The sequence below is a fragment of the Jaculus jaculus genome, chromosome 7 (assembly GCF_020740685.1).
Source record: "Jaculus jaculus isolate mJacJac1 chromosome 7, mJacJac1.mat.Y.cur, whole genome shotgun sequence".
In the NCBI taxonomy this organism is placed as follows: domain Eukaryota; kingdom Metazoa; phylum Chordata; class Mammalia; order Rodentia; family Dipodidae; genus Jaculus; species Jaculus jaculus.
This window is the reverse complement of record NC_059108.1, coordinates 91,474,549-91,501,694: the sequence shown is the minus strand read 5'-3', so window position 1 is coordinate 91,501,694 and position 27,146 is coordinate 91,474,549. Positions and strand designations below refer to the sequence as shown.

At 41.1% G+C, this 27,146-nt stretch overlaps 1 protein-coding gene and 2 pseudogenes across 1 annotated transcript; 2 read left to right on the top strand and 1 right to left on the bottom strand.

Annotated features, from left to right (window-relative positions):
- On the top strand, positions 1 to 26,296 carry Fbxo33 (F-box protein 33). The gene is made up of 4 exons (XM_004649137.3): positions 1 to 611; positions 20,137 to 20,247; positions 22,192 to 22,877; positions 24,291 to 26,296. The coding sequence occupies exons 1-4, from the start codon at positions 1 to 3 to the stop codon at positions 24,560 to 24,562; spliced, it is 1,680 nt and encodes a 559-aa protein (XP_004649194.1). The 3' UTR covers positions 24,563 to 26,296.
- On the top strand, positions 13,406 to 13,929 carry LOC101602446 (annotated as a pseudogene).
- LOC123462135 lies at positions 16,278 to 19,509 on the bottom strand (annotated as a pseudogene).
- Positions 26,297 to 27,146: the final 850 nt, after the last annotated feature.

Below are 27,146 nucleotides of genomic sequence, written 5' to 3'. Positions count from 1 at the left end.
ATGTTGTTGTTCTTGTCAGTGCCGCAGCCCCGACCGCCGGGAGCTCGAACCCGAGCCGGGGCGGCCCGGCTGGTGCGGTGGCGGCGGCTGCGGCTGCGGCTGCAACAGCTGCGACGGCTCCGGGGTCTGCTCCGGGGACTGCGGGCGCGTCCGGGGGCCGGCAGCCGGCGGCGGGAGCGGATGGCTCTGTGCGGGCAGGCGGCGGGCGCCGCGTCGCTGCCCAGCGAGCTGATCGTGCACATCTTCTCCTTCCTGCCGGCGCCCGACCGGCTGCGGGCCTCGGCCTCCTGCTCGCACTGGCGCGAGTGTCTCTTCTACCCGGCGCTGTGGCCGCAGCTTCGCATCTGCCTCCGCGTCTCGCCCGCCGAGCAGCCCCGGCTCGAGTTCCTCATGCGCAAGTGCGGCTGGTTCGTGCGGGAGTTGCGCGTTGAGTTCGCCGCGGAGAATTACCTGAGCGGAGGCGGCGGCCCGGGCGACGGAGGGGGCGCGGCGGACGCGGGCACCGGAGGGGAGGACGGCGAGGCCCTGCAGCTGTCCTCGCGTTGGCTGGAGGTGCTGCGCATCTACTTGGAGCTGGTGCTGTGCGTGCTGGTCAGCATCCGCAACAACAGGTAGGCTCGTCGCGGGTCTGTCCCGGTCCCCATGCCCTCGCCCGCCTTCCCCCCGGCCCGGAATAGATTCTGTGCGGCGTGCCGGCCGTCTTCTGCGATATCCGTTGTGACCTGGCTATTTCCTTTGAGGCAGAAGGCCTAACGGGATTTGGCATAGTACTTTCTCGAACACGGCTCTCAGCGCCGCCGTGCAGGCACCATCTCATTCATCCTGTGTGGCTGGAGGATGGAGCTGACAGATGGCTGTCCTTTGTTTTAAACGTGGGAGAGTTAAGGTTTGGACGGTGTGGGAGAAACAAAACTTAACATGGGTTTCCTGGTGCTGAGCCTGGCCATTAGAAAAAAGATAATTTGTCTTGCGGGGATGAGTAGGTATAGCTCTGGCGTTCTATAGTTCGAAGAGTTTCCCAGCAAGAACTCTTTAAAGGCCTTTTCTTACCTGGAATAGTTTCATTTGCCTGGGTCAGGCCCAGTAGGAGGAATGCTTGTTAAAGTTATTGGGGGAGAGGTTGATTGTCAGGGTTGGAAGTCCCTCCCCATCATTGCCACCTGACTGAAATTGTTAGGAGTAATTCACCTAAAAGTAACACAATATGTAACCTGGAGGGTGAAGGAGCTGGCCAGTGACTAACCGGTGGAGCATGACACACTACCGTTTTGCATCAGGACCTTACTGTAATTCTGAAACTACCAGCATATAGACTGTATCTTCACCATCATTTTTTTTAAATCACTCAGTTGCTCTATTTTATGTTTCTATATCTGGATATTATAACCTTTCAGTGAAACTCTTAAAGTTGTAAGAAAGTTAACGGGGGGGGGGGGAGGAAGGGGAGGTGGACCTTCCATAGTAGTCATTGTTGTAGCAGTTTACAAATAACTTTCACATTTATTTGTTTCAGCCACTCAGTCACACTGAGTCATAGCTCAGAAATTATCTTGTTTTCTAGAAAAGAAACTGATGCTAAATAGAGTCATGCGGTGTGCACATTCTCACAAAGCATTGTTTTTCTCCGAGAACAGTGTCCCTCTTTCCCTAGCACATACATCACCATCATGTTAAATATGATTGAGAGCAGACTCTGGTTAATGGTAGTTTATATATGCCTGCATATAGATTATGTGTGTATTTCTGTCTGAATCATTGGGTCAAGAGGTAAGCATTATAGTGTCAAGTTGTATCTGGAAACCTGGCCTGAGGGTGCATATTTGTCATCCTAGCACTTGGGAACTGTAGAAGGAAGTTTAGAAGAAGTTCATTGTCATCCTTGGCTACATACATATCAAGAGTGAGGCCAACTTAGGCTACATGAATGTGTGTCAAAAATCAAAACAAAAGTTGGGCATGGTGGTACAGTGCTTAGAAGGCTAAGGTAGGAGGATTGCTGTGGGTTTGAGGTCAGCCTGGGCTGGAGTAGGACCCTGCCTCAAAAAATTAAAACATAACTGGGCTGGAAAGATGGCTTAGCAGTTACGGCACTTGCCTGCAAAGCCAAAAGTACCCAGGTTCGATTTTACAGGACCCAGGTAAGCCAGATGCACAAGGTGGTGCATGTGTCTGGAGTTTGTGTGCAGCAGCTGAAGGCCCTGGTGCGCCCATTTCCACCCCCCCCCACCACAAAATAAATAAAATAAATAAAACATAACTGAATAAAAAGTGTATCTGGGGCTGGAGTGATGGCGCAGCAGTTAAAGGTGCTTGCTTGCAAAGCCTGACAACCCAAGCTTGATTCATCAGTACCCACATAAAGCCAGATGCGCAAAACTGGATGGCCCATGCGTCTGAGTTCATTTACAGTAGCAAGAGGCCTTATTGTGCTCACTCCCCCTTTCCCTCTCTATAAAAAATAAAAATATTTTTAGGGCTGGAGAGATGGCTTAGCAGTTAAGGTGCTTGCCTGCAAAGCCTAATCACCCAGGTTCAACTCCCCAGAACCCACATAAATCAGATAGATGCACAAGGTGGTGCATATATCTGTAGTTAGTTTTCAGTGGCTGGAGGCCCTAGCGTGCTCTTTCTCTCTCTTTCTCTCTCTCTGTCTCTTTTTACCTCTCTCCCTGGAGTGAATAAGTAAATAAAATATTTAAAATATATTTTTAGGGCTGGAGAGATGGCTTAGCGGTTAAGCGCTTGCCTGTGAAGCCCAAGGACCCCAGTTTGAGGCTCAACTCCCCAGGACCCATGTTAGCCAGATGCACAAGGGGGCGCATGCATCTGGAGTTCGTTTGCAGTGGCTGGAGGTCCTGGCATGCCCATTCTCTCTTTCTGCCCCCCTCCCTCTGTCACTCTCAAATAAATAAATAAAAATGAACAAAAAATTAAATATATGTATATATTTTTAAAATTGTATCTGTAAAAATTGTATGCCTGTGTATTGCCCCAGCTTTTCTTGCCAAGCTGTTTCATTTCCTTACTTTGATTTTACTTGACAAGAGGCTGATATGGCTAAAAATGGCCTTCAGCAGGTTGAAGACTGTCACACAGTGGAATGTAGGACTGGAAGATCAACTGGCCCAAGAAAGTGGAAAAACCCAATCAGTGCACAACTTCCTAATTAGACTAAGATCAATGATGAATTCACTATTGAGTATCAGTTAGATTTTTTGCTGTTTTTTTCAAATCAGCTAATTCTTCTGTGAAACCATCCAAAACATGTCCCTTTACTCAAGTAAACTTCACGTCATACTTAATTTTTTTTCAGTATTTTATAACTGGATGGATGGATGGTAGATGGTAACATATAGGCAAAATAGAAATATATCCTTTCAGCTTTTGTCATCGATTCTCCTTTTCTTCCTCTTACCACTGCAGCTTCAGTTACCATCCTAGTTTACCTATCTAGAAGACCATGTATGTCTGCCATAATGGGTCTGCTGTTCCTTCTTTACCAGTACATTTTCATCTTGGCATCCATCTTCGTGATGGAGCTGCATCTTTATGCTCCATTGGTAGCACATTCATTGTTTATGTCTGAAATTAAAATATTGCTATTACATTGGTTGTGCTAATGCTGTATCAAAGTTATTAAAAGTAAGTTACATTGGGGGCTGGAGAGGTGGCTTAGCAGTTAAAGCACTTGCCTGCAAAGCCAAAAGGACCTAGGTTTGATTTCCCAGGACCCATGTAAGTCTGATGCACAAGGTGGCGCATGCGTCTGAAGTTCTTTGGCAGCAGCTTGAATCCCTGGCATGCCCATTCTCTCTCTGTCTCTCTCTCTCTGTGTCTCAAATAAAAATAAAATAAAATTAATATTTTTAAAAGTATATAAATGAGACTGGTTTTCTTTAACTTTTAACAATTGTAAAATGTTTTAAACCACGTTGCTTATTCTCCAACTCTGGTAAAGCCTGTAACTTATTTTTATAGTTATTCTCATAAAGTCTGTAACAACCTGCAGACTTCAAGTTCAGATAAAGTCCCAAAACAGTGTATAACATCACCTAGTGATTGTGAAACCATAAAATTTAATAAGTAACACAAAGAATGAACACTTGACATTGTTCTTTTTCATTTTAATTTTAATTTATTTATTACAGATAGAGAATGGGCAACCCAGGACCTCTAGTCACTGCCAAGGAATTCCAGATGTGTGCACTACCTTGTACATCTGGCTTATGTGGGTCCTAGGGAGTTGAACTTTGGTCCTTAGGCTTTGTAGACAAGTGCCCCAACTAATAAGCCATCTCTCCAGCCCTGTTCTTTCTTAATTGATAGTGGTTTTCCTTCATGACTTGCCATTCATAAGGGAAGGATGTGTCCCAGCATATCATAAGCATTGTGCGTCCGTAGCTTTGCTGAGTTCAGACTTTCTTATTTTTTTAATGTTTTTACTCTTGTTTTATTGTTGCAAACAGAGAAATAGAATGAGAATGGGTACACCAGGGCACCTTGCCACTGCAAATGAACTCCAGATGCATGCCACCTTGTGCATCTGGTTTTAAGTGGGTGTTGTGGAATCGAATCTGGTCTGTCAGGTTTTGCAGGCAACCACCTTTAGCCAGTCAGCCATCTCTCCAGCCCTCAATTCAGAGTTTTATTTTGTTTGGTTCTAGATATGTTCATTTTCCACAGGTAAAGAACTAAAACTATGACCTAAAATTACTATTTTCAAGAGTATTGATTTTCTGAGAGGACAAAATGACACACTTTTGCTTGTTTTGGTTTGGTTTATTATCTATGAGCAGTTGCTATCAAAGTTATTATAGCTACCATGCTGGTATCTGAGGTGTTAGAAACCAAGTGATAATCAAAGAGGCTCAATGGTTAGGCTCTTGCTTACAACGTCTGAAGGTCCGGGTTGAATTCCCCTGTACCATGTAAAGGCAAATGTCCCAGTGGTTCATGTGTCTGGAGTTCATTTGCACTGTCAGGAGGCTCAGGAGGCTCTGGAATGCCCATACTCTCTTTCTGTCTGCCCTGCCCCCCCAGATAAATAAAAATATTTTAGGAAAGGAGAGCTGGCTCAGCAGTTAAAGGCACTTGCTCGCAAAACCTGCTAGCTTGGATACAGTTCACCAGTACCCACATAAAGCTAGATGCACAAAGTAGTACGTATATCTGGAGTTTGTTTGCAGAGGCAGTGGTCCCAGACTTGTCCATTCTCATTCCCTCTCTTTCTTTCTTTCTCTCTCTCATAAATAATTAATAAATAAACCTTTAAAAATACATTTTAAAAACAGACTAAACTTTATACTAAGCCAGGGAGGTTTTATATGTGGTTGGTTTTCTTTCTAAAATCCTAGATTTCACCTCTTCTAACACATATGTAAGTTGAATTTTTTCATGATTATGTCTACTCAATGTACATTGAATTATTCATGATTATATCTATTCATGAAAATTACTAGTTGGCTTTTTATGCCTATAACAAATGTTTAAATTAAACCAACTTACAAAGAGAAAAGGTTTATTTTAGCTTACAGGTTTGGAGATTTCAATCTGTAGTCAGTTGGCCCACTTGACAGCGCACTAGATGATGGCAGGAGTGCATGGTAGAATAAAAAAAAGCTCACGTCTTTGCCAGGATGCAAAGGAGAGAGAAAGAAAGAAAAAAAAACAAGGCACCACAGCTCTTCAACCTCGTCTGAGAGCATACCTCCAATAACATAAAACTTCCCCTAGATTTCACCTCTTGAATTTTCTACCACTCCCATTAGTGCTCTGGGTAGGGCCATAACATTTAACAATAGCCTTTGGAGAAAAAGCCAGTTTTAAATTACAGTACCCTTGTGGGAAAGGCTCTGTTAATAATTCTTAGGTTTTATCTTATTTCGCATTCATTGTTTCCTCAGCATCAGTCTAGTAAGGCCCTTTAAAAACAGAGATAAAGACTGGAGAGATGGCTTAGCAGTTAAGGTGTTTGTCTGCAAAGCCAAAGGACCTAGTTTTGATTGTCCAGGACCCACGTAAGCCAGATGTACTAGGTGGTGCATGTGTCTAGAGCTTGTTTGCAGTGGCTGGTGGCCCTGGTACACTCATTCTCTCTTTCTCTGTCTCTCTCAAGAAACAGTAATACTCAGCTGGGCGTGGTGGCGCATGCCTTTAATCCCAGCACTCTAGGGAGGCTGAGGTAGGAAGATCGTTGTGAGTTTTGAGTCTAGCCTGAGACTACAGAGTGAATTCTAGGTCAGCCTGTACTAGAGCAAGACCCTACCTGGAAAAAACAAATGATGATAATAATACATAGAGCTTTTCAGTTATAACAATATTGGTTCTCTTTCCTGTGACTGTCTTGAACCATAGCAGAAGGATACTGATCTCTCATAACCATAGAGCCAAAGTTATTGAAGTTCTATGAACACATCTTACTGTCTGGGTCTTAGAAAGGTATCTATCTGTGAAGTGACTGACAAGAGGCAAATGTGTTTCGTGCTTTGCATACAAATACAGCAGAATTTTATAACCACATGACTTGGTAGTTGTGATCTAAAAGAGAAATTTTTAGGGTTGGAGGGATAGTTTAACGGTTAAGGCACTTGCCTGTGAAGTCAAAGGACCCAGGCTCAATTCCCCAGGACCCACGTAAGCCAGATGCACAAGGTTGTACATGCATCTGGAGTTCAGTTGCAGTGGCGCCCATTCTCTATCTGCCTCTTCCTCTCTCTCTCAAATAAGTAAAATACATTTAAAAAAATAAATGACTAGTTTACAATATGGAAGTTGTCAACAAAAACACAAATAAATAAATAAATAAATGATTTTTAAGAGGAATTTTCCTTTTAATTTTTCTTGAAATTTTTATAAGAATACTTAGTCTACAAGCTTCTGAAGTGTTACAAAGTAGCGATGGTTTAGTGGTAATCCATTCAGCATGTGTTTATTTTTCCTTATGTGCCTAAGATGATTTATTGGTTCAGCCCAGTGATATTGTAGTTAAAAATCATTAGCAAAAGGAAAAGTAATCTACATCCAACAAAAGAAAAAAAATTTATTTTGTTTTGTTTTGTTTTTCAAGTAGGGTCTTACACTAGCTCAGGCTGACCTAGAATTCACTGTGTTGTCTCAGGGTGGCCTCAAACTCATGGCAGTCCTCCTACCTCTGCCTTCCAACCAGAAATGGTTTTTATTTCATATCAAGTTGGATAATTTGACTCTTGACACTTCTCTACATATAAAACACAATTTTTGAAGGTTCTTCATTATAGGAAATTCTCTATTGAAGAAATTAGTATATCTTATGTACTTGATTTGACATTTACCTGAAGTATTCATATGTTGCTTAATTTCCTGATGAGCTCAATGATGGAAAGACTTAAAGATGAATTTGAGAAAAATTGAAACAAATTAGACTATCAAGTTCTGTTAAAGTGTTTGTTACATATGTATACCTTGCTGAATTTATGTGCATTGGTTTTTATCCACCCAATTAAATAAAGAAAATTTAGAAGAAAAAAATAATACTTAGAAAATCTGTCCTTTGGAAATGAAGGAGACTTTTAACCAGGAGACAAAAATGGAGGGAGTTCTTCTTCACCAGATCTGCTTTACAAGAAACAATTCTTAGAGTTGAAAGACAATGCTAAATTTCAACACAAACCACATAACAGTGTGAGATTGGTGAAAGTGTGGTGGTTTGATTCATAAACTTTAGGTGTTCTGAATGCCATGTCCCCAGCTGATGGCAATTTGGAATTAAAGTCTCCTGGAGACAGTGTATTGTTGGGGGCAGGCTTATGGGTACTATAGCCAGCTTCCTCTTGCCAGTGTTTGACACATTCTCCTGTTGCTCTTGTCCATCTGATGTTGGTGAAAAGGTGATGTCCACCCTCTGCTCATGCCATTGTTTTCTCCTGCCATCATGGAGCCTTCCCCCAAGTCTGTAAGCCAAAATAATCCTTTTTTTTTTTTTTTTTCCCCCACAAGCTGCTCTTGGTTGGGTGTTTTCTGCCAGCAATGCAAACCTGACCACAACAGTAAAGTTGGTACAGAGAAGTGGTGTCATTACTGCTTGAAACCTGACTTTGTGGCTTTTGGCTCTTTGGAGCTGATTTTCAAGAGAAATGTAGAAGGATTTGAAACCTTGGCCTAAGAGACACTTTGCAGTGTTGTAAGTATAGCCTGATGGACTATTCTGGTCAGAGTTGAAAGACCTAAATGCAGTAAGAACTATGGACTGTGAGGTTTGGCTTGTGATGGTGAGAAAGAGCTTTGCCTCAACTAGGTAGACATAGTTTGAGAGGCTTGCTGTCATGCCTCTGTCCTGAGAAGTTGTGCAGGGTTGCATTGTGTAGAAATAGACTGGTGTGAGCAGAAGGCTATGGTATAAAAAAAATGAAATCTTTGGGCCAAATCTGCTGTCTGTTCAGCTGCAATTGTATGAGAGATTATAACCATTGAGATTGGGCCAGCTGACCTGCACTGGAACAACAGGTAGACTGTAGACTTTTTTGAAGGGGCCTGAATGCTGAAGGAGTATCTTCTTCAAAGTCTGCTTTATTTGCCCCTAGGTTGACAAATTGGTACCCCTGGTATTATGGAGCATAAAAAATGTAGAAAAGAGAGGGTAATTGAATTTGTAACACAGTCTTGTATTTTGGACATGGCCATGAGCAGTGTGAAGCAGGTTTGCTGTATGCCTCCATGGAGACCCAGTGGACCCATGAAGATGAACTATGGGTTGTAGTGGAGACCCAGTGGAAATGCCAGGACCATGAAATGGCTGCTAAAGAGAGCTGCTGGCCCCAGATGAAGTTTTCCAGGACTATGAGTAGCCTCACTGGAGGGGCAGAGTTGGAACTCCAGAGACTTGTTGCTGGTTAGAATTACCAGACTTGGTTGGGCATCTGTCATTGACTAGAGTTGTTGGAGTTGGAGCTACAGAGTTTGATGTTTGCTCTGTTTAAATCTTGCATTGGTTGCATATTTCTTTGCTATGCCCAATGCCATCTTTTGCAGTGTGTTTATTCTTTTTCGTTGTTGTTGTTTTGATAGTGTGCCGCTCAGTTAAAAGACTTTGGATTATAGGGATGTTTGAACATCATTAGGATTGATAAAGGATTGATAAAAACTATGGGGACTTTTAAAAAATATTTTTAATTTTTTAAAATTTATTTGAAAGCGATGGGCAGAGAGAGAGGCAGAAAGAGAGAGAGAGAGAGGATGGGCGCACCAGGGCCTCTGGCCACTGCAAACGAACTCCAGTTCGCCCCCTTGTGTATCTGGCTAATGTGGGTCCTGGAGAAACGAGCCTTGAGCCAGGGTCCTTAGGCTTCACAGGCAAGAGCTTAACCACTAAACCATCTCTCCAGTCCCTATGGGGACTTTTACAGTTGGACTGAATGCATTGCATTTTACATCATGTATGGTTATCAGTTTATGGGGGTCAGGAGTGGAATGTGGTGGTTTGATTCAGGTGTCCCCCATATACTTAGGTGTTCTGAGTGCTAGGTTCCCAGCTGATGGAGATTTGGGAATTAATGCCTCCTAGAGGTAGTGTATTGTTGGGGGTGGGTTTATGGGTATTGTAGCCAATTTTCCTTCGCCAGTGTTCGTCACACTCTCCTGTTGCTATTGTCCGCCTTATGTTGCCCAGGGGATGATGTCCACCCTCTGCTCATGCCATGTTTTCCCCTGCCATCCTGGAGCTTCCCCTCAAGCCTGTAAGCCAAAATAAACCTTTTTTCCCCACAAGCTCTTGGTTGGGCATTTTCTGCCAGCGGTGTGAGCCTAACTACATCAGAAAGTAAATGCATATAGAAAGTTCTAATGTTGTAACACTTGTAAATAAAGCATTTTTACTCACATAAATTATAAGAGAAAATATTAACTACAAAAATTACTTAATAGGGCTAGGGAGATGACTTAGCAGTTAAGGCACTTGTCTGTAAGGCCCAAAAAGCTGAGTTCAATTCCCCAGTACCCATGTAAAGCCAGATTCACATGGTAGCACATGCATCTGGAATTTGTTTGCAGCAGTGGAGGCCCTGCCCTGGTGTACCCATTCTCCCCCTCCCGTCGTCTTTCTCTCTCCTTCCCTCTCTCTTCTCTCTCTGCTGAGCATTGTGGCACACATCTTTAATCCCAGCACACAGAAGACTGAGGTAGGAGGATCCCCGTGAGTTCAAAGCCAGCTTGAAACTACATAGTGAATTCCAGGTTATCCTGGGCTAGAGTGAGACCCTACCTTGAAAAAAAACAGTTGATAGATACATAATATAAAAATATGTAAGTTGGAACATCAGAAACTGTGGGACTAAACATGATTTTATATGTGTAAAGCTAAAATATACTTATATCTATAAGATGATTTGTATATGCCACATGGTAATCATTTTAAAAAATGTAGGGAATACAAAAGAGCATAATGTTACAAAAATAGGTCACAAAGAAAGGCCACAACAAAGAAAAACATGAAAAAAAACTGCAGAATAGAAACAAAATGACAATAGTCTTTACTAATAACTGCTAAAAATCCAAATTAATTAAATTTCTTCATCAAAATATGTGTGGTGGTTTTTTTTTTTTAAAGAAAATCCGAAAAAAAGAATGGGTAACAAAGATTAGAGGAGTAGTAAAACAGATAAAAGAAAAAAAAAAAAACAGCAGAAAAGTACTAAGGGTGTAGCTCACTGTTAGAGCACTTGTCTAGAATGTGAGAGTCTCTGAGTTGGATCGCCAGTACCACAACAAACAAATAGACATAAGAAAGGACATGGCAACTGATACCACAGAATTACAAAGGATCATAAGATGACAATGAACTGATAACCTAAGAGAAGTGAATAAATATCCCAGAAACATAATCTGCCTGAAGAAATAGAAAATATAAAAGAACAATGTGAGTAAAGAGATTGAATCAATAATCCATTTAATAACTACCACCCTTAGGGCTAGGAATATAGCTCAGTGTAGAGTACTTACTTAGGGCACATTCAATTCTACCAACTATTTAAATAAACTACCATTTCTTCTAATTTTCTCAGACTCTTCAAAAATATTGAAGGGCAAGAACCACTGCCAGACTGAGCTCATGAGGCAAACATTATTCATAACCATATCACTGTCACTGGATTTGGTTATTGAGGAGTTAGAAACTTCTATAGCAGTCATACTTCCTTTTTCATAGTTCTTGATCAATACCTTTTATATGAAGTACTTATTAACAGATAATATGAATTATCTACTAATAATTAATTAGGATAGATTCCTCCTAGAGTCTTAATCCTCACTACCACTCAGGATAAAAAGCAGACCACAGGCTAGAGAGGCGGCTTAGTGGTTAAGCGCTTGCCTGTGAAGCCTAAGGACCCCGGTTCGAGGCTCGATTCCCCAGGACCCACGTCAGCCGGATGCACAAGGGGCGCACGCATCAGGAGTTAATTTGCTGTGGCTGGAGACCCTGGTGTGCCCATTCGTTCTCTCTCTCTGCCTCTTTTTCTCTGTCTGTTGCTCTCAAATAAATAAAAATATTCAAAAAATTTTAAAAAAAAAAAAAGCAGACCACAGTAACAACAAACCAGCAAAAAGAAAAACAGATATGCATTTTTTTCTCTTAGTTTTTTAAAAAATATTTTTATTTATTTATTTGAGAGAAAAGAGATAGTAAAAGAGAGAGAATGGGCACACCAGGACCTCTAGCCACCTCAAAGGAACTCCAGATGCATGTGCCACCTTGTGCATCTGGCTTATGTGAGTACTGGAAACTGTAACCTGAGTCCTTTCGCTTTGTAGGGAAGCACCTTAACCACTAAGCCTTCTCCCCAGCCCTTTTTAAAAAATATATTTTATTTATTTTCTTGCAAGCAGAGAGAGATAGAAGGGAGACAGAAAGGGTTCACCAGGGCATCCAGCTGCTGCAAATGAGTTCCAAATGTGTATGCTACTTTGTGTATGTGGCTTCATGTGGGTACTGGGGGACTGAACCTGTGTCATCAGGCTTTGCAGCCAAGCACCTTAATTGCTGTACCATCTTTCCAGCCCCTCCCCCTGCCCTTTTAACTTTTTATTTATTTATTTTTATTTATTTATTTATTTATTTATTTATTTTTGGTTTTTCGAGATTGGCTCTCATGCTTGCTCAGACTGTACTGGATTTCACAGTGTAGTCTCAAGGTGGCCTCGAATTCATGGCGCTCCTCCTACCTCTGTCTCCCGAGTGCAGGGATTAAAGGTGTGTGCCACCACAGCCGGCCTCCTTTTAACTTTTTGTTGGCAACTTCCATACATACAGACAATATACCATGATCATAACCCCCACCTGTGCTACCTTTTCCCTTTCCCAAATCCCCCCTCCACTGAACCCCTTCTTCTTTCCAACTAGTCTCTCTTCTATGTTGATGTCATATTTTTTTCCTACTATTATGCAGGTCTTGTGTAGGTAGCATCAGCTACTGTGAGGTCATGAATGCCACAACTACTTTGTATCTGGAAGGCAGTATTGCAAAGCATTCTTCCCTTCCTTTGGCTCCTACATTCATGCCACCATTTCTTTGACAGTGGATCTTGAGCCTTGGAGAGCAAGAGAGAGATGTCTCACTTAATGCTGAACACTGCACTGCTTCCACTTCTCATCATCTTGATAAGCTCTCCCCTCCCCATTTTAATGAGTTTTGAGTCACTCCAGTGGCCACCACCATTTGAGAAGAAAAGCTTGTGTAACAAAAAGTGAGAGTGGCATTAATATATGGGTATAGGGCTGGAAAATTGCTCAGCGGTTAAGGTGCCTGACAATAAAGCCTAACATTCAGCTTGATTTCCCAGGACCCATATAAAGCCAGGTTCACAAAGTGGTGCATACATCTGGAACTCATTTGCAACAGCTGGAGGTGCCCCCCCTCCCTGTGTGCCCATTCGTATGCTTTCTCTCTCCCTCCCTCGCTCCTTTTTTTTTTTTTTAAGAAAAGTTTCGAGTGAGAGGGAAATTCCTGTGTCTCTTCAGTTGTTTTGGAAGAAATAAAAGTCTTTTACCATAAGTGATTTAATACCTCAGGACCTTGTTAAAGCTGTGTAATACAGGAACTGGAAGTTGGATTGAAACAAGGAAAGTAGTAAAAGTGAATAATTCTCCTCTAAATATTACTAGAAATTGAATGTGGCACTTTTTCAACTTTATAAAAAACTCATTTTCCAAACAAATATTCAATTTAAACAAGTCTTTATATTTTTTTTCTTTTTAGAAAAGATTTAAGAAACAGATTAGCAGTAGACCCAGCCACGCCACCCACTTCCTGGCACCCCCACACTGCATGGTTTGGACCATGCATAAAAGGCTCATGGTTCCAAAGCACACTGGGCACTTACATCTTCTCTTCTGTGTGTTTGCTCTTCCGTGTGTCTGGCTTTTGCTTATGCAGGCATGGCCTTCAGCAGCATGCACATTGGGAAGCCCGCCCCTGACTTTACAGTGGTAGATGGTGCCTTCAAAGAAGCTCAAGGTCCTCTTTTTTTTTTTTTTTAACCCAACTTTTGTGTGCCTCACAGAGATCATTGTTTTTAGCAACCATGCAAAGGAAAGCTGAGCTGTGAGGTTCTGGGAGTGTCTACAGACTCTTAGTTCACCCACCTGGCATGGATCAACGCCCCTGGAAGGAGGGGGCTTGCTGGTGTGACCAGAAACTTGTCCAATAATTATGGCATTTTGAAAAGTGATGAGGGCATCGCCTACAGGGGCCTCTTCATCATCGATGGCAAAGGTGTCCTTTGACAGATCACAGTCAATGACTTGCTTGTATGGCACTCTGGATGTGGCTGTGCACTTAGTCCAGGCCTTCCAGTACACGGATGAGCACAGGGAAATTTCCCACTGGCTGGGATCCTGGCAGTGACACCATCAAGCCCAGTGTAGATGCTAGCAAGGAATAATTCTCCAAACACAACTAGGCCATGACCAGCAGTGAACTTAAGTTATTGAATCTCACCTGTGCTCACACCTGTGTTGACCTTACTGGCCCACAAAAGGCTAGACCTCTAAGCTCTGTAATGTGCCATGGTCTGGGAGAGGGCTGGAACCTGGCTGAGCCAAGGTGTTCTCATTCCCCATGTGGAATCTGGTGAAAAGTAACCCCCCCATTTCTGAGACCACCCAGCTATGTACAGGTCTAAAGGTAACCAATAAAGTATTAGGGACTGGTTTGGTGGGGGGAGGAAGAAACATACTAATTTCTTGACTCCTAGATGGTCTGAGAAATTGTGAATACAGAAAAGGAAATACTTTTAGAGCAAACATGTTATCTTACTGTGTCCTCTGAGGTCTGATAGAGCATCTGTTCTCTCAAGATCAGCTTTAGGGCTAGGGTGTGGGATAGTGGCTCGGGGGTAAACACTTGCAAAGTAGTGTGGGGTTTTTTGTTTGTTTTGTTTTGGGGGGGGGAGGGGATTCGAGGTATTGTTTCCACTAGTGCTCCTTCTGTTTTTCTTGATGTGTCCTACATTGGCTTTTTATAACCTTTTCCTACCTAGCAGTTGGATTTTTTAATGTTTTCTTCTTGATATATATATTGGATTCTTTTCTACGTTAAAAAAAAAATGGTGCTAGGAAGTGTTAAAAGTATTTGCTTTTTAAAAATATTTTATTTTTACTTATTTATTTGACAGAGAAAGTGGGGGGGAGAGAGAGAATGAGCACAACAGGGCCTCAAGCCACTGCAAATGAACTCCAGACATGTGTGCCCTCTTGTGTATCTGGCTAACATGGATCCTGGGGAATCAAACCTGGGTCCTTTAGCTTTGCAGGCAAATGCCTTAACTGCTAAGCCATCCCTCCAGCCCCAGTACTTGCTTTTAAAGCCTGCCAAGTTTAATTCCAAGCTACCCACATAAACCAGGTACAAAAATGTGCAAACAGCACATCAGGTATTCATTGCAGCAGCAAGAAACCCTGATGTACCCATATGTGCATGCATGTGCATGCACACACAGACACACACACAAATTCTTTAAAAAATAACTAGCATTAACAACAGGTTTTCTCCACCATGTTACTATGTCTTTTTGGGTTTTGTTTTGTTTCGTTTTAGTGAAGTGTACCTTCAAATATCAGGTCTTTCATTTCTTTTATTCTGTTATTTCCAAGCTTAGAAAATCTTATTTTTTAATATTTTATTTTAATTTATTTATTAGAGAGAGAGAAGGAGAGAGAAAATGGGTGTACCAGGGCCTCTAGCCACTGCAAATGAACTCCAGATGCATGTGCATCTGGCTTACATGGGATCTGGAGAATCAAACCTGGATCCTTAGGCTTTGCAAGCAAGCACCTTAATTGCTAAGCCATCCCTCCAGCCCAGAAAACCTAAAGTACCTTAAACTCACTTTGCATGTGCAAAATACTATTTATCCCCTAAAGCTTTCCACCTCACCTCCACAAACACATCCCCAGAATTCATTCCTAATAATCTTTGGTCAGTGCAAAGCTCTGCATCGATGCAATTCCACACTCAGAGAACATAAGGATTATTTTTGGCTATTCTCCTTGACCTCCAGCAGCTAATCCAGTACCCTCGCCTGGCCGTTCATTTTTTTTTTTTTTAAGTAGAATGTTTATAGTAATATTTATTCAAAAGTTGTACTTTAAACAGCTGTGACTCAGATTAAAAGCCCCAAGGTGCATTGTTTCAGGTGGGTGCTATTATTCTGTATACCTGGTTCAGCCCATTTATTAAGCCAGAAAACTTGAAGTAATTTCAAGTTAACATATGTAGACCAACTGCATGAACAGAAAGTTTTCCAAATTAGGAGACAGCATGACTCCTTGGTGATGTCTCCCTGTGGCATACATGCTCAGTTGTAATGAAGGATTTCTTGCCATAAGTCTAAATGAGACCCTTTGGATCATTTGGCAATGGCTGATTTAGTCTTCTGATACCAATGATGTGCTGCTTTGTTGATCAGGAGGCAAAATGCTGAGCTTCTCTTCAGGCCTGCCTTAGCTACATGTGAGGCTCAGGAGAGTGGATGTAGGCTGAAGGTGGGGAGACCTGCAGCTTAAGCAGAACCATTCAAGCATAAAGTGCCCTTAATCATACTGCAAAGACTCTTCACATTGGGGGTGGTGAGTCCTTAAAGATCATGGCCAACAAGTACGCTAAATGGCTTCCTCTGAGAGTTTATCCCCACAAGGAAACCATCTGGCCACTTGTCTTTTATTACATTTCTAATAACTGCTCCACATTTCTTCAGGACTGTTATGCATCCTTGATTTGTTCATTATACAAGGTTTGCTATTCCTAGACTCAGACCCCTTTCTTCTGTCTCACCTGTACCTGTAAGGCTTGCAACTACTCTATCTGGTTCTTGTCTGTTCTGTTAAAAAGCTTCAGTTCATCTTGGAAGACATCTAAAGGCAACATGGAGTCCGTGTGATCTGTAGTGGATTCCTGTTGTGATCCTGGGGTTGCATTGCCTGAGTTCAGGCCTTTGCTCTCCAAAATTACTAAAATGGTTGTCCTGAAATGTCCTCAGCAGCTCTGCTTTGACTGAAACACTGTCTGAGTTTCTGTCAATTTCTGGTGCCACTGCTTGGGGGCAACCACTGAGGGCTGGTACTTGTCCTTGAGCTCTTCCTCTGATTTTTCTTATCCAGTGGTTTGTAGCCCTTTCTGGCGTTCCTCCCGATGGCAGTCTATGCAGCTTTCCCTGCCCATTTTCTCGTCCACTTTGGTGACTTCTGTAAGATCTCTCTCTGAACCTCCTGGATGAAGATGTCTAGAAACATCGACTTCTTTGCTCTTAGCAGGTAATAGACTTTTAGGCTCAAGTTTGTGTCTCTGTATGCTGCCTGCCACTTGGCACAGGGGGAGGCTGCACACTGTATACTGTCTTAACCACACTGGTCCTCAAAATGAGGTGGCTTGGCTGGGCCCCAGACACCTGCCACTCCCACCCTCAGTCTGCTGAGCAGTCAGCCATGTGTTAGTTACTTCAAGCAGAGTTTCAGGCTGCCCACTCTCCACTTTACAATTAGAACCAGAATTAAAGTTACCATTATTGCTCATATTTTGGGGGGTGTTTGTGCGTGCGCACACGCACGCAGCAAGTGCATGGAGACCACAAGACAAACTCAGGTGGCATCCTCAGGTATGCCATTTACCTCTTTTTGAGACAGGGTCTCTCATTAGCGTGAAGCTCACCAAGGAGGCTAGATTGGCTGGCCACTGAGCTCCAGGGATCCTCCCATCTATGCCATCCTATGCTGGTATTACACGCACCACCCTGCAGTCATATATATGGGTACTCGTGATCAAATTCAAACTCACATGCTAGCAAGGCAAACACTTTTTTAAATTTTTATTTATTTACAAGCAAAGAGAAGAGAGACAGAGAATGGGTATGCCAGGGCCTTTTAGCCATTGCAAACGAACTCCAGACACATGTGCCCCTGTGCGTCTGGCTTATGTGGGTCCCAGGGAATCGAACATGGGTCCTTGGCATTGCAGGCAAGTGCCTTAACTGCTAAGCCATCTCTCCAGCCCAAGACAAGCACTTTTGAAGGAATTACCTCCTACCTACTCTCTCATTTTTTTAAAAAAAAATTTGTTTATTTATTTGAGAGCAACAGACAGAGAAAGAGGCAGAGAGAGAGAGAGAATGGGCGCACCAGGGCCTCCAGCCACTGCAAACAAACTCCAGACACGTGTGCCCCCTTGTGCATCTGGCTAACGTGGGTCCTTGGGAATCAAGCCTTGAACCGGGGTCCTCAGGCTTCACAGGCAAGCGCTTAACTGCTAAGCCATCTCTCCAGCCCTACTCTCTCATTTTTAATATTAAAATTCTTTCTTAAAGGCTCTCCACATTAAACCCTGCTGTTCTAATACCATAGTATCCTTGTCTAGATACACATTTAATCATGTTACCCTCTGCTTGACTCCATGTTAATGCTTACTTAGCTCCCTTGCTCTGGGCATACTCTTTTATCTCCCTGTAATACTCCCCTCCTGGCTCACTCCTCCTTACCTTTAAGATCTATTTTAATTTGCTTAGGTAAGCCTTCTCTGATTGAACACTGAGTAATGTGGTACTTGTCCCTCTAGAACTGGGTCACTATTACATCCTTATTGCATACCACAGCATCTGATACTTAGTAAGCCCTCGAGAAATAATTCATTGAAATAAATAAATGGATTAGTTATTATCCTTCAGCCAAAATTTTAGAATTATTAGGCTTTTCTCAGTGATATTAAGATGATTACTTTTTAAAAAATGAAATATACTATAAAGAAAGGTATGTTTCATTTATTTGTCTTTTGTCACTTTATAATTTTTAAGATATTTTTAATATTTATTTATTTGAGAGAGTGAAAGAGGCAGAGAGAGGGAGAGAGAGAATGGGCATGCCAGCGCCTTCAGCCCCTGTAAACAAACTCCAGATGCATTTGCCATCTTGTGTGTCTGGCTTATGTGGGTCCTGGGAGTTGAACCTGGGTCCTTTGGCTTCTCAGGCAAATGCCTTAACTACTAAGCCATCTCTCCAGCCCTATAAATTTTTTTAAATATATTTATTTATTTGCAAAAGATAGAGAAAGAGGCAGAGAGCAAGAATGTGTGTGCCAGGGCCTGTAGCGACTGCAGATGAATTCCAGATGCATGTGCCCCCTTGTGTATCTGGCTTACGTGAGTCCTGGGGATCGAATCTGGGTCCTTTGGCTTTGCAGGCAAGTGTCTTAACAGCTAAGCTGTCTCTCCAGCCCTCTTTTGTTACTTTCATGGATTAAACATTTCTTGTTAAAGTTAATCTAAGATTTATGTTATAAATGAAATCTCTGGTTGGTTACTATTGTCGTTGAGGAGTATGTATCTTACCTAATTACTCATTTTCTAGTATATTTAGAATTTTGTCATTAGAGGCTGAGGAGATGGCTCAGCATTTACAGGCACTTGCTTACAAAGCCTGTCAGCCCAGGTTCAATTTCATAGTACCCATGTAAAACCACATGCACAAAGTGGCTGATGCATCAAGAGGTCGTTTGCAATGACACAGACCCTGGCATATCCATACTCATTTCTGTTTCTCTCTCAAATAAAATATTTTTTTTTTGCCAGGTGTGGCGGCACACACCTTTAATCCCAGCACTCGGGAGGCAGAGGTAGGAGGATCACCATGAGTTTGAGGCCACCCTGATATACATAGTGAATTCCAGGTCAGCCTGAGTTAGAGTGAAACCCTACCTCAAAAAAAAAAAAAAAAAAAGCCACACTCAAATAAATAAAATAATATTTCATAACTAAAATTGTATAGGTGAAAGGCATATACAGTTTTTATAACCACCTTTGATTATAAGCTACATGTTTGATTATAATACTAGGAAAGGTCTCTTACATTTTACTTAAGGAATATTTCTTTGTTAAAATATTTTTATATACTTGCAAGGAGAAAGAGGCGGAGAGAATGGGTGAACCAGGGCATCTTTCCATTTTTAAATTAAAAAGACAACTGTAAGGCAGTTACCCCATTTTTGCATTTGTCATGTTGGCTAAGTTAACTAGACTGAGAAGTTCTTATAGTTAACATCTATGTAAAGTTTAGAGCTAGGCATGACCTCATTTCATTTTGTTACTCATCCCTAACCCTGTAAGACAGGTATAGTCATGGTGAAGAATTGAGTCTCAGTCACATTAAGAGGCTTTTCCATGGTCTTTAAAGTTTTAAGTTGCAATCTTTATTGAACTTTATACCCAACTCAGACTCCTAAAAAGTTTATTCTTTCTTCCCTATCATGTGACTTTGTACGTATAGAACAATTTGAAAGCTATTTGGTTATGTAAGTAAGTTACGAAGAAGAAACTTTTCTAGAATACAGTTTTTACATTTTTGTTGTTTCTTTTCTTTTTGAGGTAAGGTTTCAACTCTAGCTCAGGCTAGAGGGGAGGGGAGTATTACAGGGAGATAAAAGAGTATGCCCAGAGCAAGGGAGCTAAGTAAGCATGAGAGCATGTGTAGTCTCAAGCTGGCCTCAAACTCATGGTGATCCTCCTACCTCTGCCTCCCGAGTGCTGGGATTAAAGGTGTGTGCCGCTACAGCTGGCCTTGCATATTTTAATATATATTTTTATGTATTAATTATTGGAAAATAATTTCAAATTTTTCTCTTGTAGGAACCTCCAGAAGTTTAGTCTTTTTGGTGACATAAGTGTTCTACAACAGCAAGGAAGTCTGTCAAATACATACCTCAGCAAAGTGGACCCTGATGGCAAAAAAATTAAACAGTAAGTTATGTAGTCAATGGAAAGGATTTTATGTTACTTATTCTAGTTTTTTCCTGAAAAATTCTAAGGTATAATCAAGAGTAACAATTTTTGTTTTCTAAAAAGAATTTGTGGAGCTAGGCATGGGGACACACGCCTTTAATCCCAGCACTTGGGAGCCGTAGGTAGGAGAGTTGCTGCAAGTTCAAGGCCAGCCTAAGACTACAGAGTAAATCCATGTTAGCCTAAGCTACAGTGGGACCCTACCTCAAAACAATACAAAAAAAAAGTGAATTTATGGAAAGTCAGGCCAGGTGGCACATGCCTTTATCCCAACACCTGGGAGGCAGAGGTAGGAGGATCACTGTAAATTCAAGGCCAGCCTGGGACTATAGAGTGAGTTTCAGGTCAGCCTGGGCTAGAGTGAGACCCTACCTTGAAAGAAAGAAAAAAGAATTTACTGGGGCTGGAGAAATTTTTTCAGTGGTTAAAAGACACTTGCTTGCAAAGTCTGTCACCCTGGGTTCAATTCCCCAGCCATTCACACAAAGCTGAACAAGCATCCATTTACAGTGTCAAGAAACCATGGTGTGATGCATGTGCTTGTGCACACACACATACATACACATGTATGTGTATGCAAGCACACAAATATTTTTTAAAGAATGTATGTCCTTAAAACGTCTTAATAGATCAAAATAAAAATGACCCATAAATGCATCCATGGATTTAATAAATTTTTAACACAAGTCAAACTTGCTGTATAGTTACTGCTATTTAAAGCTGCTACTTTTCTCCTGTGTTTGCTGTAAAATAAGTTGTACGTCATCAGTCTTTTCTACCATAATACTAGTGTAAACTGTTTTCCTTGGATGAGAAACATATTTCTATATGTTTAATATAACTTACATGTTGATTTTAGTGACTTTATTTGCATGGGGCGGGGGCAGGTGCTAGAGCCTCTTGCCACTGCAAATGAACACAAAACTGTTGTGCCACCTTCTGCACCCAGTATAAGTGGGTGACTTGGGCATTGAATCTAGGCCATCAGGCTTTGCAAGCAAGTGCCTTTTAATTGCTAAGCTGTTTCCTTAACTCCCACTACATGTTTTGTACATCTTTCTCATTTCAGTGTAAACATTACTGGTATTTGTGCATTGAGTAGCAGTTAATGAGAGAGGGCTGGGGAAATGGCTGAGTTAAAGGTACTCACTTGCAAAGTCTGTTTGCCCGGCTTCTATTCCCCATTAAGTGGCACATGCACTTGGAGTTTATTTGCTGCAGCAGGAGGCCCTGGCACACCCATGTACATACGTACGTTATGTACACACACACACACACACACACACACACATTCTCTCTCTCTCTCTCTCTCAGTGCTTGCAAATAAATATTTTTAAAAGAAATTAATAAGTAAAAATGTATTTCAACATTGGATGTCATTTAGTACCTACTTCTAAGAGTTACTGTTAAAAGATTAGATTAGAGTTAGGGCTGGAGAGATGGCTTAGCAGTTAAGATGCTTGCCTATGAAGCCTGTGGGCCCAGGTTCAATTCCCTAGTAGCCATGTAAGCCAGATGCACAAGGTGGTGCATGTCTGAAGTTCATTTGCAACAGCTGGCATGCCCATTTGCATTCTCTCTGTCTCTCTGTGTCTCTCTCTTTCTCTCTCTCCTTGCAAACAAATACATTAAAAATTTTTAATTTTTAAAAGCCAAGCATGGTGGCACACGCCCTTAATCCCAACACTCGGGAGGCAGAAGTGGGAGGATCACTGTGAGTTTGAGGCCACCCTGAGACTCCATAGTGAATTTCCAGGTCAGCCTGGGCTAGAGTGAGACCCTACCTCAAGAAACCAAAAAAAAAAAAAAAAAAAAAAAGAAAGCAAAAATTTTTTAATATTTTTAAGAAAAGATTAGAGCTACATGGTAATACAATCATTGTGGCATATGTTTTTCTTGCAGAATTCAGCAGCTATTTGAAGAAATACTGAGTAATAGTAGGCAACTGAAGTGGCTATCCTGTGGGTTTATGCTGGAAATAGTAACCCCAACATCACTGTCATCTCTTTCCAACTCGATTGCCAGCACCATGGAGCACTTAAGTTTACTGGACAATAATATTCCTGGTAACAGCACTCTTATCACTGCAGTTGAACTAGAACGATTTGTGAATCTGCACTCCCTTGCCCTGGATTTCTGTGACTTTACAGCTGAGATGGCAAGAGTCTTGTCCGATAGCAACCATGTGCCTTTGCAGCGACTATCTCTTCTGGTCCACAATGTTTCTGTGATGCACAAGTCTCTAGACAACATGCCAACCGATGAGCATTGGAAAGACCTGTCACGAAAGAGCCCCAGCCTTCGGGTCTATATAATGGCTTTTGATATCAAAAGTGAAGACATGTTAAAGATTCTGAAACCCAGTATACCACTAGAGAGGATTCATTTTGACAGCTACATCACTTGTGTTTCAGGGGCTATTGTTGATCTTATATCCAGGCAGTATGACAAGTTCCTCACTCATTTTATATTGATGAATGATGTGATTGACACATCTGGTTTTCCAGATCTGAGTGACAACCGAAATGAAGATCCATTGGTTTTATTAGCATGGAGATGCACGAAGCTCTCTCTTCTGGCAATCCATGGTATGTGATTTTGTTCGCTACAGTTTGATAATTGACATTACACCTAATATTTTACAGTAAATAGATCACAAATGTAAAATTCTTATCTTAACCCTGAGTGTTTGGTTTGATATACCTGTTATTTTTTTTTTTAACCACTGAAATGAGTTTATCTAAAAAAAAATACATATCTGCCAACATGGATGGGTATTTCTTCTCATGAGAAGACCTCCAAAAAGGACAGAAGGATAGACAACTAAAATTTCTTTTATGTTCAGTCTTGTCTTTTAGACTGTGTTCCATGTATTTGTCTACATGATGTTCTTTAAATGACACATTAAATAGGTACATGTTTATTATCTTAGTAAGTTTATTTATTATTCATCTTGATAGGTGAGCTAGTCTCAACTGAAGAGTGTTGCTATTCTGATAAACGAAAGGAATTTTTACTTTTCTGATACAAGACAGTTACAAAATAGTCTATAAAACTGACTTAGCTGCATGTGGTGGCACACACCTATAACTTCCGCTCTTGGGAGACTTGAGGCAGGAAGATCACCATGAATTTGAGGCCAGCATGACCTTTAGAGTGACCCCTTGGATGATGATGATATTGATGATGATGATGTTGTTATTGATGCCGGGCATGATGGTGTATACCTTCAGTCCCAGCACTTGGGAGGCAGAGGTAGGAAGATTGCCATGAGTTTAAGGGCAACCTGGTACTACAGAGTGAGTTCTAGGACAGTGTGAGCTAGAGTGAGACCCTGCCTCATAAAATAACAATGATAATGTGGTTAGTAAAATGGAAATAAGCAAATATTAGCCCCTGTAAGGCCTTTTTCCTAAGATGTCTGTTACAGGTAAAGTTCCCCTGCCAGCTGGTAACTTATCCCTTCCAAGAGGTAATTACTATTTGGAAGTTGGTATCATTCCCAAGAATATTTGCTACTGACACTCAACAGCTGTCTTCAAAGTTGTGTCACCTTATAATTTGTGATTGCAAAACAACACAGGAAATATTCTTCACAAATGAAAAATTCCAAATGACTATGTGTTATTATTAACAAACATACATATCTGAAATTCAGCTTATTCCTTGTGATACATTACTATCCAAAGATAGAAATTGTATATATTTTAATCTTTAAATGTGCATTTAGCCTTTAAATATCTGTTTTGCTGAGTGAAATAGCAGAATAAGATTACATCATTTGACAGTTCACCATTCACAGTGGTGTTCTTGCAGAAAGAACAAAACTCTTCCCACTGCAAACTAAGCAGTATAGTTTCTGTGAGTTTTAAAGGAAAAGATCGAACCAACCTAGTGAGATTCAAAGTTGAAGCTTCTTGGGAAATACGAATGAGGACCAGACTAATCAAGACAACATAAAGTGCAGGAAATGATAGTTTTGCCTTCTGCTTATTTTTAAGGTTACACAGTGTGGGCACACAACCTCATTGCCATTGCTCGTCTTCGTGGCTCTGATCTAAAAGTGCTGGAAGTCACAGAAGAAAGCGTTGATTTTGACCAGGGTGAACTGGCTGACCAGGATGTGGATCCAGTGCATAACCTGATTGAGCAAGTATCCCTAGGCCTTGGTCAGCCATGGCATGCAGTCTTGGACATTGAATCACTCAGTGTCTTCACTGAACCAAATCGTCACTTTTACAGAGAGATGCAAAGCTTCAGCGAAGACATTTAGCTTCTTAAATGTACAATTCCTGTGGTTACATATGCAAGTAGGATCCTATTATGTTTTTTTTCCGTAGTATGAATTAATCCTTTTGTGCTGTGTTTAATCAGTATTAGCTTTATAGAATTATATATGTATATTCTACTTCTTGATCAAAGAACGTAGTCGGGTATTGGTTTAGAAGTTCAAAGTGACAATGTTTAGGGCTTTCACGGTTAATGGAATTGTTATCAAACCTGACGGTTATACGGCTGAAATCACCCAAGGTTGCTGGTTGGCTTTGTTCTCAGGAGTCACTCTAAGAGCCTGGTGGATATTTGTGTTCTTAGTGAGTCAGAACTCAGAGCTCAGGAACCAAAACCTATCTTCATAGCCTGGTAGATTTGTATGCAGTGCACTGCATCCATATATTCTTATAGCATTTCATTCACTTTGATTTAAAATAGAGGGAAAGATACTATCCCTAATGAACTAACATTAACTGAAAGCCAAGCGTTTAATGCTCATTACCTATTAATAATTGATACCGCCAATTACATTCTGACTTTCATATAGTACTAAGTTAGATATCGCTTAATCCTTTTTTTTAAGAAAAGCACTTACATAAACATGAACATTCAAATTGCTAGATTTTTTAACTATATCTGATACAATTTTATTAGTTAATTACATTATACATTCAAGTTAGCTTTTTTAGTCCAGGTTTCAACTAGTAGAGGAAGAAAGAAACTGCATTCCAGGGTAAAACCTCCTAAGCTAAATCAAAGTACAGACTTGTGAACACACATGCTTGCAAACAAACATTAGTCGTGAAATCCCTAGCAACAAGTCACTGGGTTTTTCTCTGTCAGCACGCATGTCAGCTGCCAAAGAATAGACTTAAATGAAGAAGTGCCCACATGCTGGCAGGGGCCGGCCTACTATGGCCAGCCAGATACTGCTAGATTGTAATATTTAAGGTCGAGTTTCGACCTGTGGTACACAGCTGTGCTGTGGCTCAGTCAGCAACCTCAGAACTCTGAAAAAAAAAAAAAAAGAAAAAAAAAACATGCACCTGTTTCACTGTGAATAGTGAATGTAAAGGAAAGAAGGAAAAACTGAAAGCTTATTCTATCACAGGTATGAGCTGCTATGATACATGAAGAACATTCCATGAAGTATGTTTTAAAACCTTGTTATATCTGAGAGGCTTTAAAAGCCAACTTAACTGTTTCAGGGCAACCGCGGTACAGACGTGGTCTCTGTGAGACTTCCACCTGACCCCAGTTTTAAGTGGTACGAATGTTGTGCATTTAATGTTAAAGGACAGTCTGCAATAATAAAGTAAGTAGCCAACGTGGGTGCCCAGCAGTGCTGAGACCTGGCTGCTCTAGTGTAAGCTTTGGAAACACAATTTATGCAACAGATGTCCAGATATGATTCTATTTATGGAAAAAGTTTATATGTTTTACAATGGTTTTACCATCTTATATTAAATGACCTTTTGACAGGTGTGCACTGTTTTGTCTCCAGTGAGCACATACCATGCGGATTTTATATGTACATCAGTAGTGTGAATCCACTGGCACAGTGTGTGTAAATGCCAGATGTGGTGAGATTTTATCTTGTATATGTGAGCAGATAAAATAACTCCTGACAGAAACTGTAAGGAAACCAGCTGAATGTTTGACCTGATGACTGATGTTGTATGGTTTATGTTAAATGTATATTCTTTTAATCAATGAATAAAGCATTAAAAAGTGACCACTGTAATATATCTTATTGTATATGAAGCATGAAAACTTTAGTGTGAAGCAAAAGTTTTAGGCTGGATAGTTACAAAGTTTTAATTGTTTTCTTAAATTGACTTTGAAAAAAGATGAGTTTAAAAGCAGACACTAAACCAGGCATTATGGTGTACAGCTGTAATCCCGGCATTTGGGAGGTGAAGGCAAGCTGATAAGAGTTCAAGGTCATCCTCAGCTACAGGGACAATTTGTGGCCAGCTGGGCTGTATGAGACCTTGCCTCAAAACAAGCAAAGCCTCAGTGTATTGTGCTCTTAGAATTCATTATTGATACAGTAAAGTTATTTTTAAAAAGTCCTATGTTATATGCAAAATTCCCTACCTATGCCAGTATTAAATACCTTATAAACCTTGTTATTGTTTTGTTAAATGTGGTGTTCTCCATTCTTGGTTCTTGAGAGACAGTTCTCATTTATGGGAAATAAGTTCTTTTCCTTTTTCCTTCTTTCTCTTAATCATTCCATGACTTTTCCAGGCACTGCTGCCCTTTGGAGTAAGTAATCTAATGTTCAAAAAGAGTTGTCCTTATACCTTTTATTCCTTTTGAGTGACTCAGCATGTTTAAATGTGTAACAAAATCTACCCAAAATGGGTGAAGAGGGCAAGTCCACTAATAAATATGAGGAGTAGGCAAATGAGAGACAGTGCAGGGAAGTGCTGTCAAGGCCCTGCTGCCAAACTGTGCACGTGTATCACAGAGCAGCACGTGTGGATTTTATAAGTGGTAGCAGGATGCCCTAGCAGCCTATTCTCTCTCTTCACAATAGAACACTAGTGTAACTCACTAGGAAATATAGCAGTTATATG

Bases quoted from the DNA above. Each gene is read 5' to 3' on its own strand.
- Fbxo33 (XM_004649137.3), top strand. From the start codon at position 1: ATGTTGTTGTTCTTGTCAGTGCCGCAGCCCCGACCGCCGGGAGCTCGA. The intron at 20,248-22,191 runs GTAAGTTATGTA...TTTTTCTTGCAG, and splicing joins GATGGCAAAAAAATTAAACA to AATTCAGCAGCTATTTGAAG. The intron at 22,878-24,290 runs GTATGTGATTTT...CTTATTTTTAAG, and splicing joins CTCTCTTCTGGCAATCCATG to GTTACACAGTGTGGGCACAC.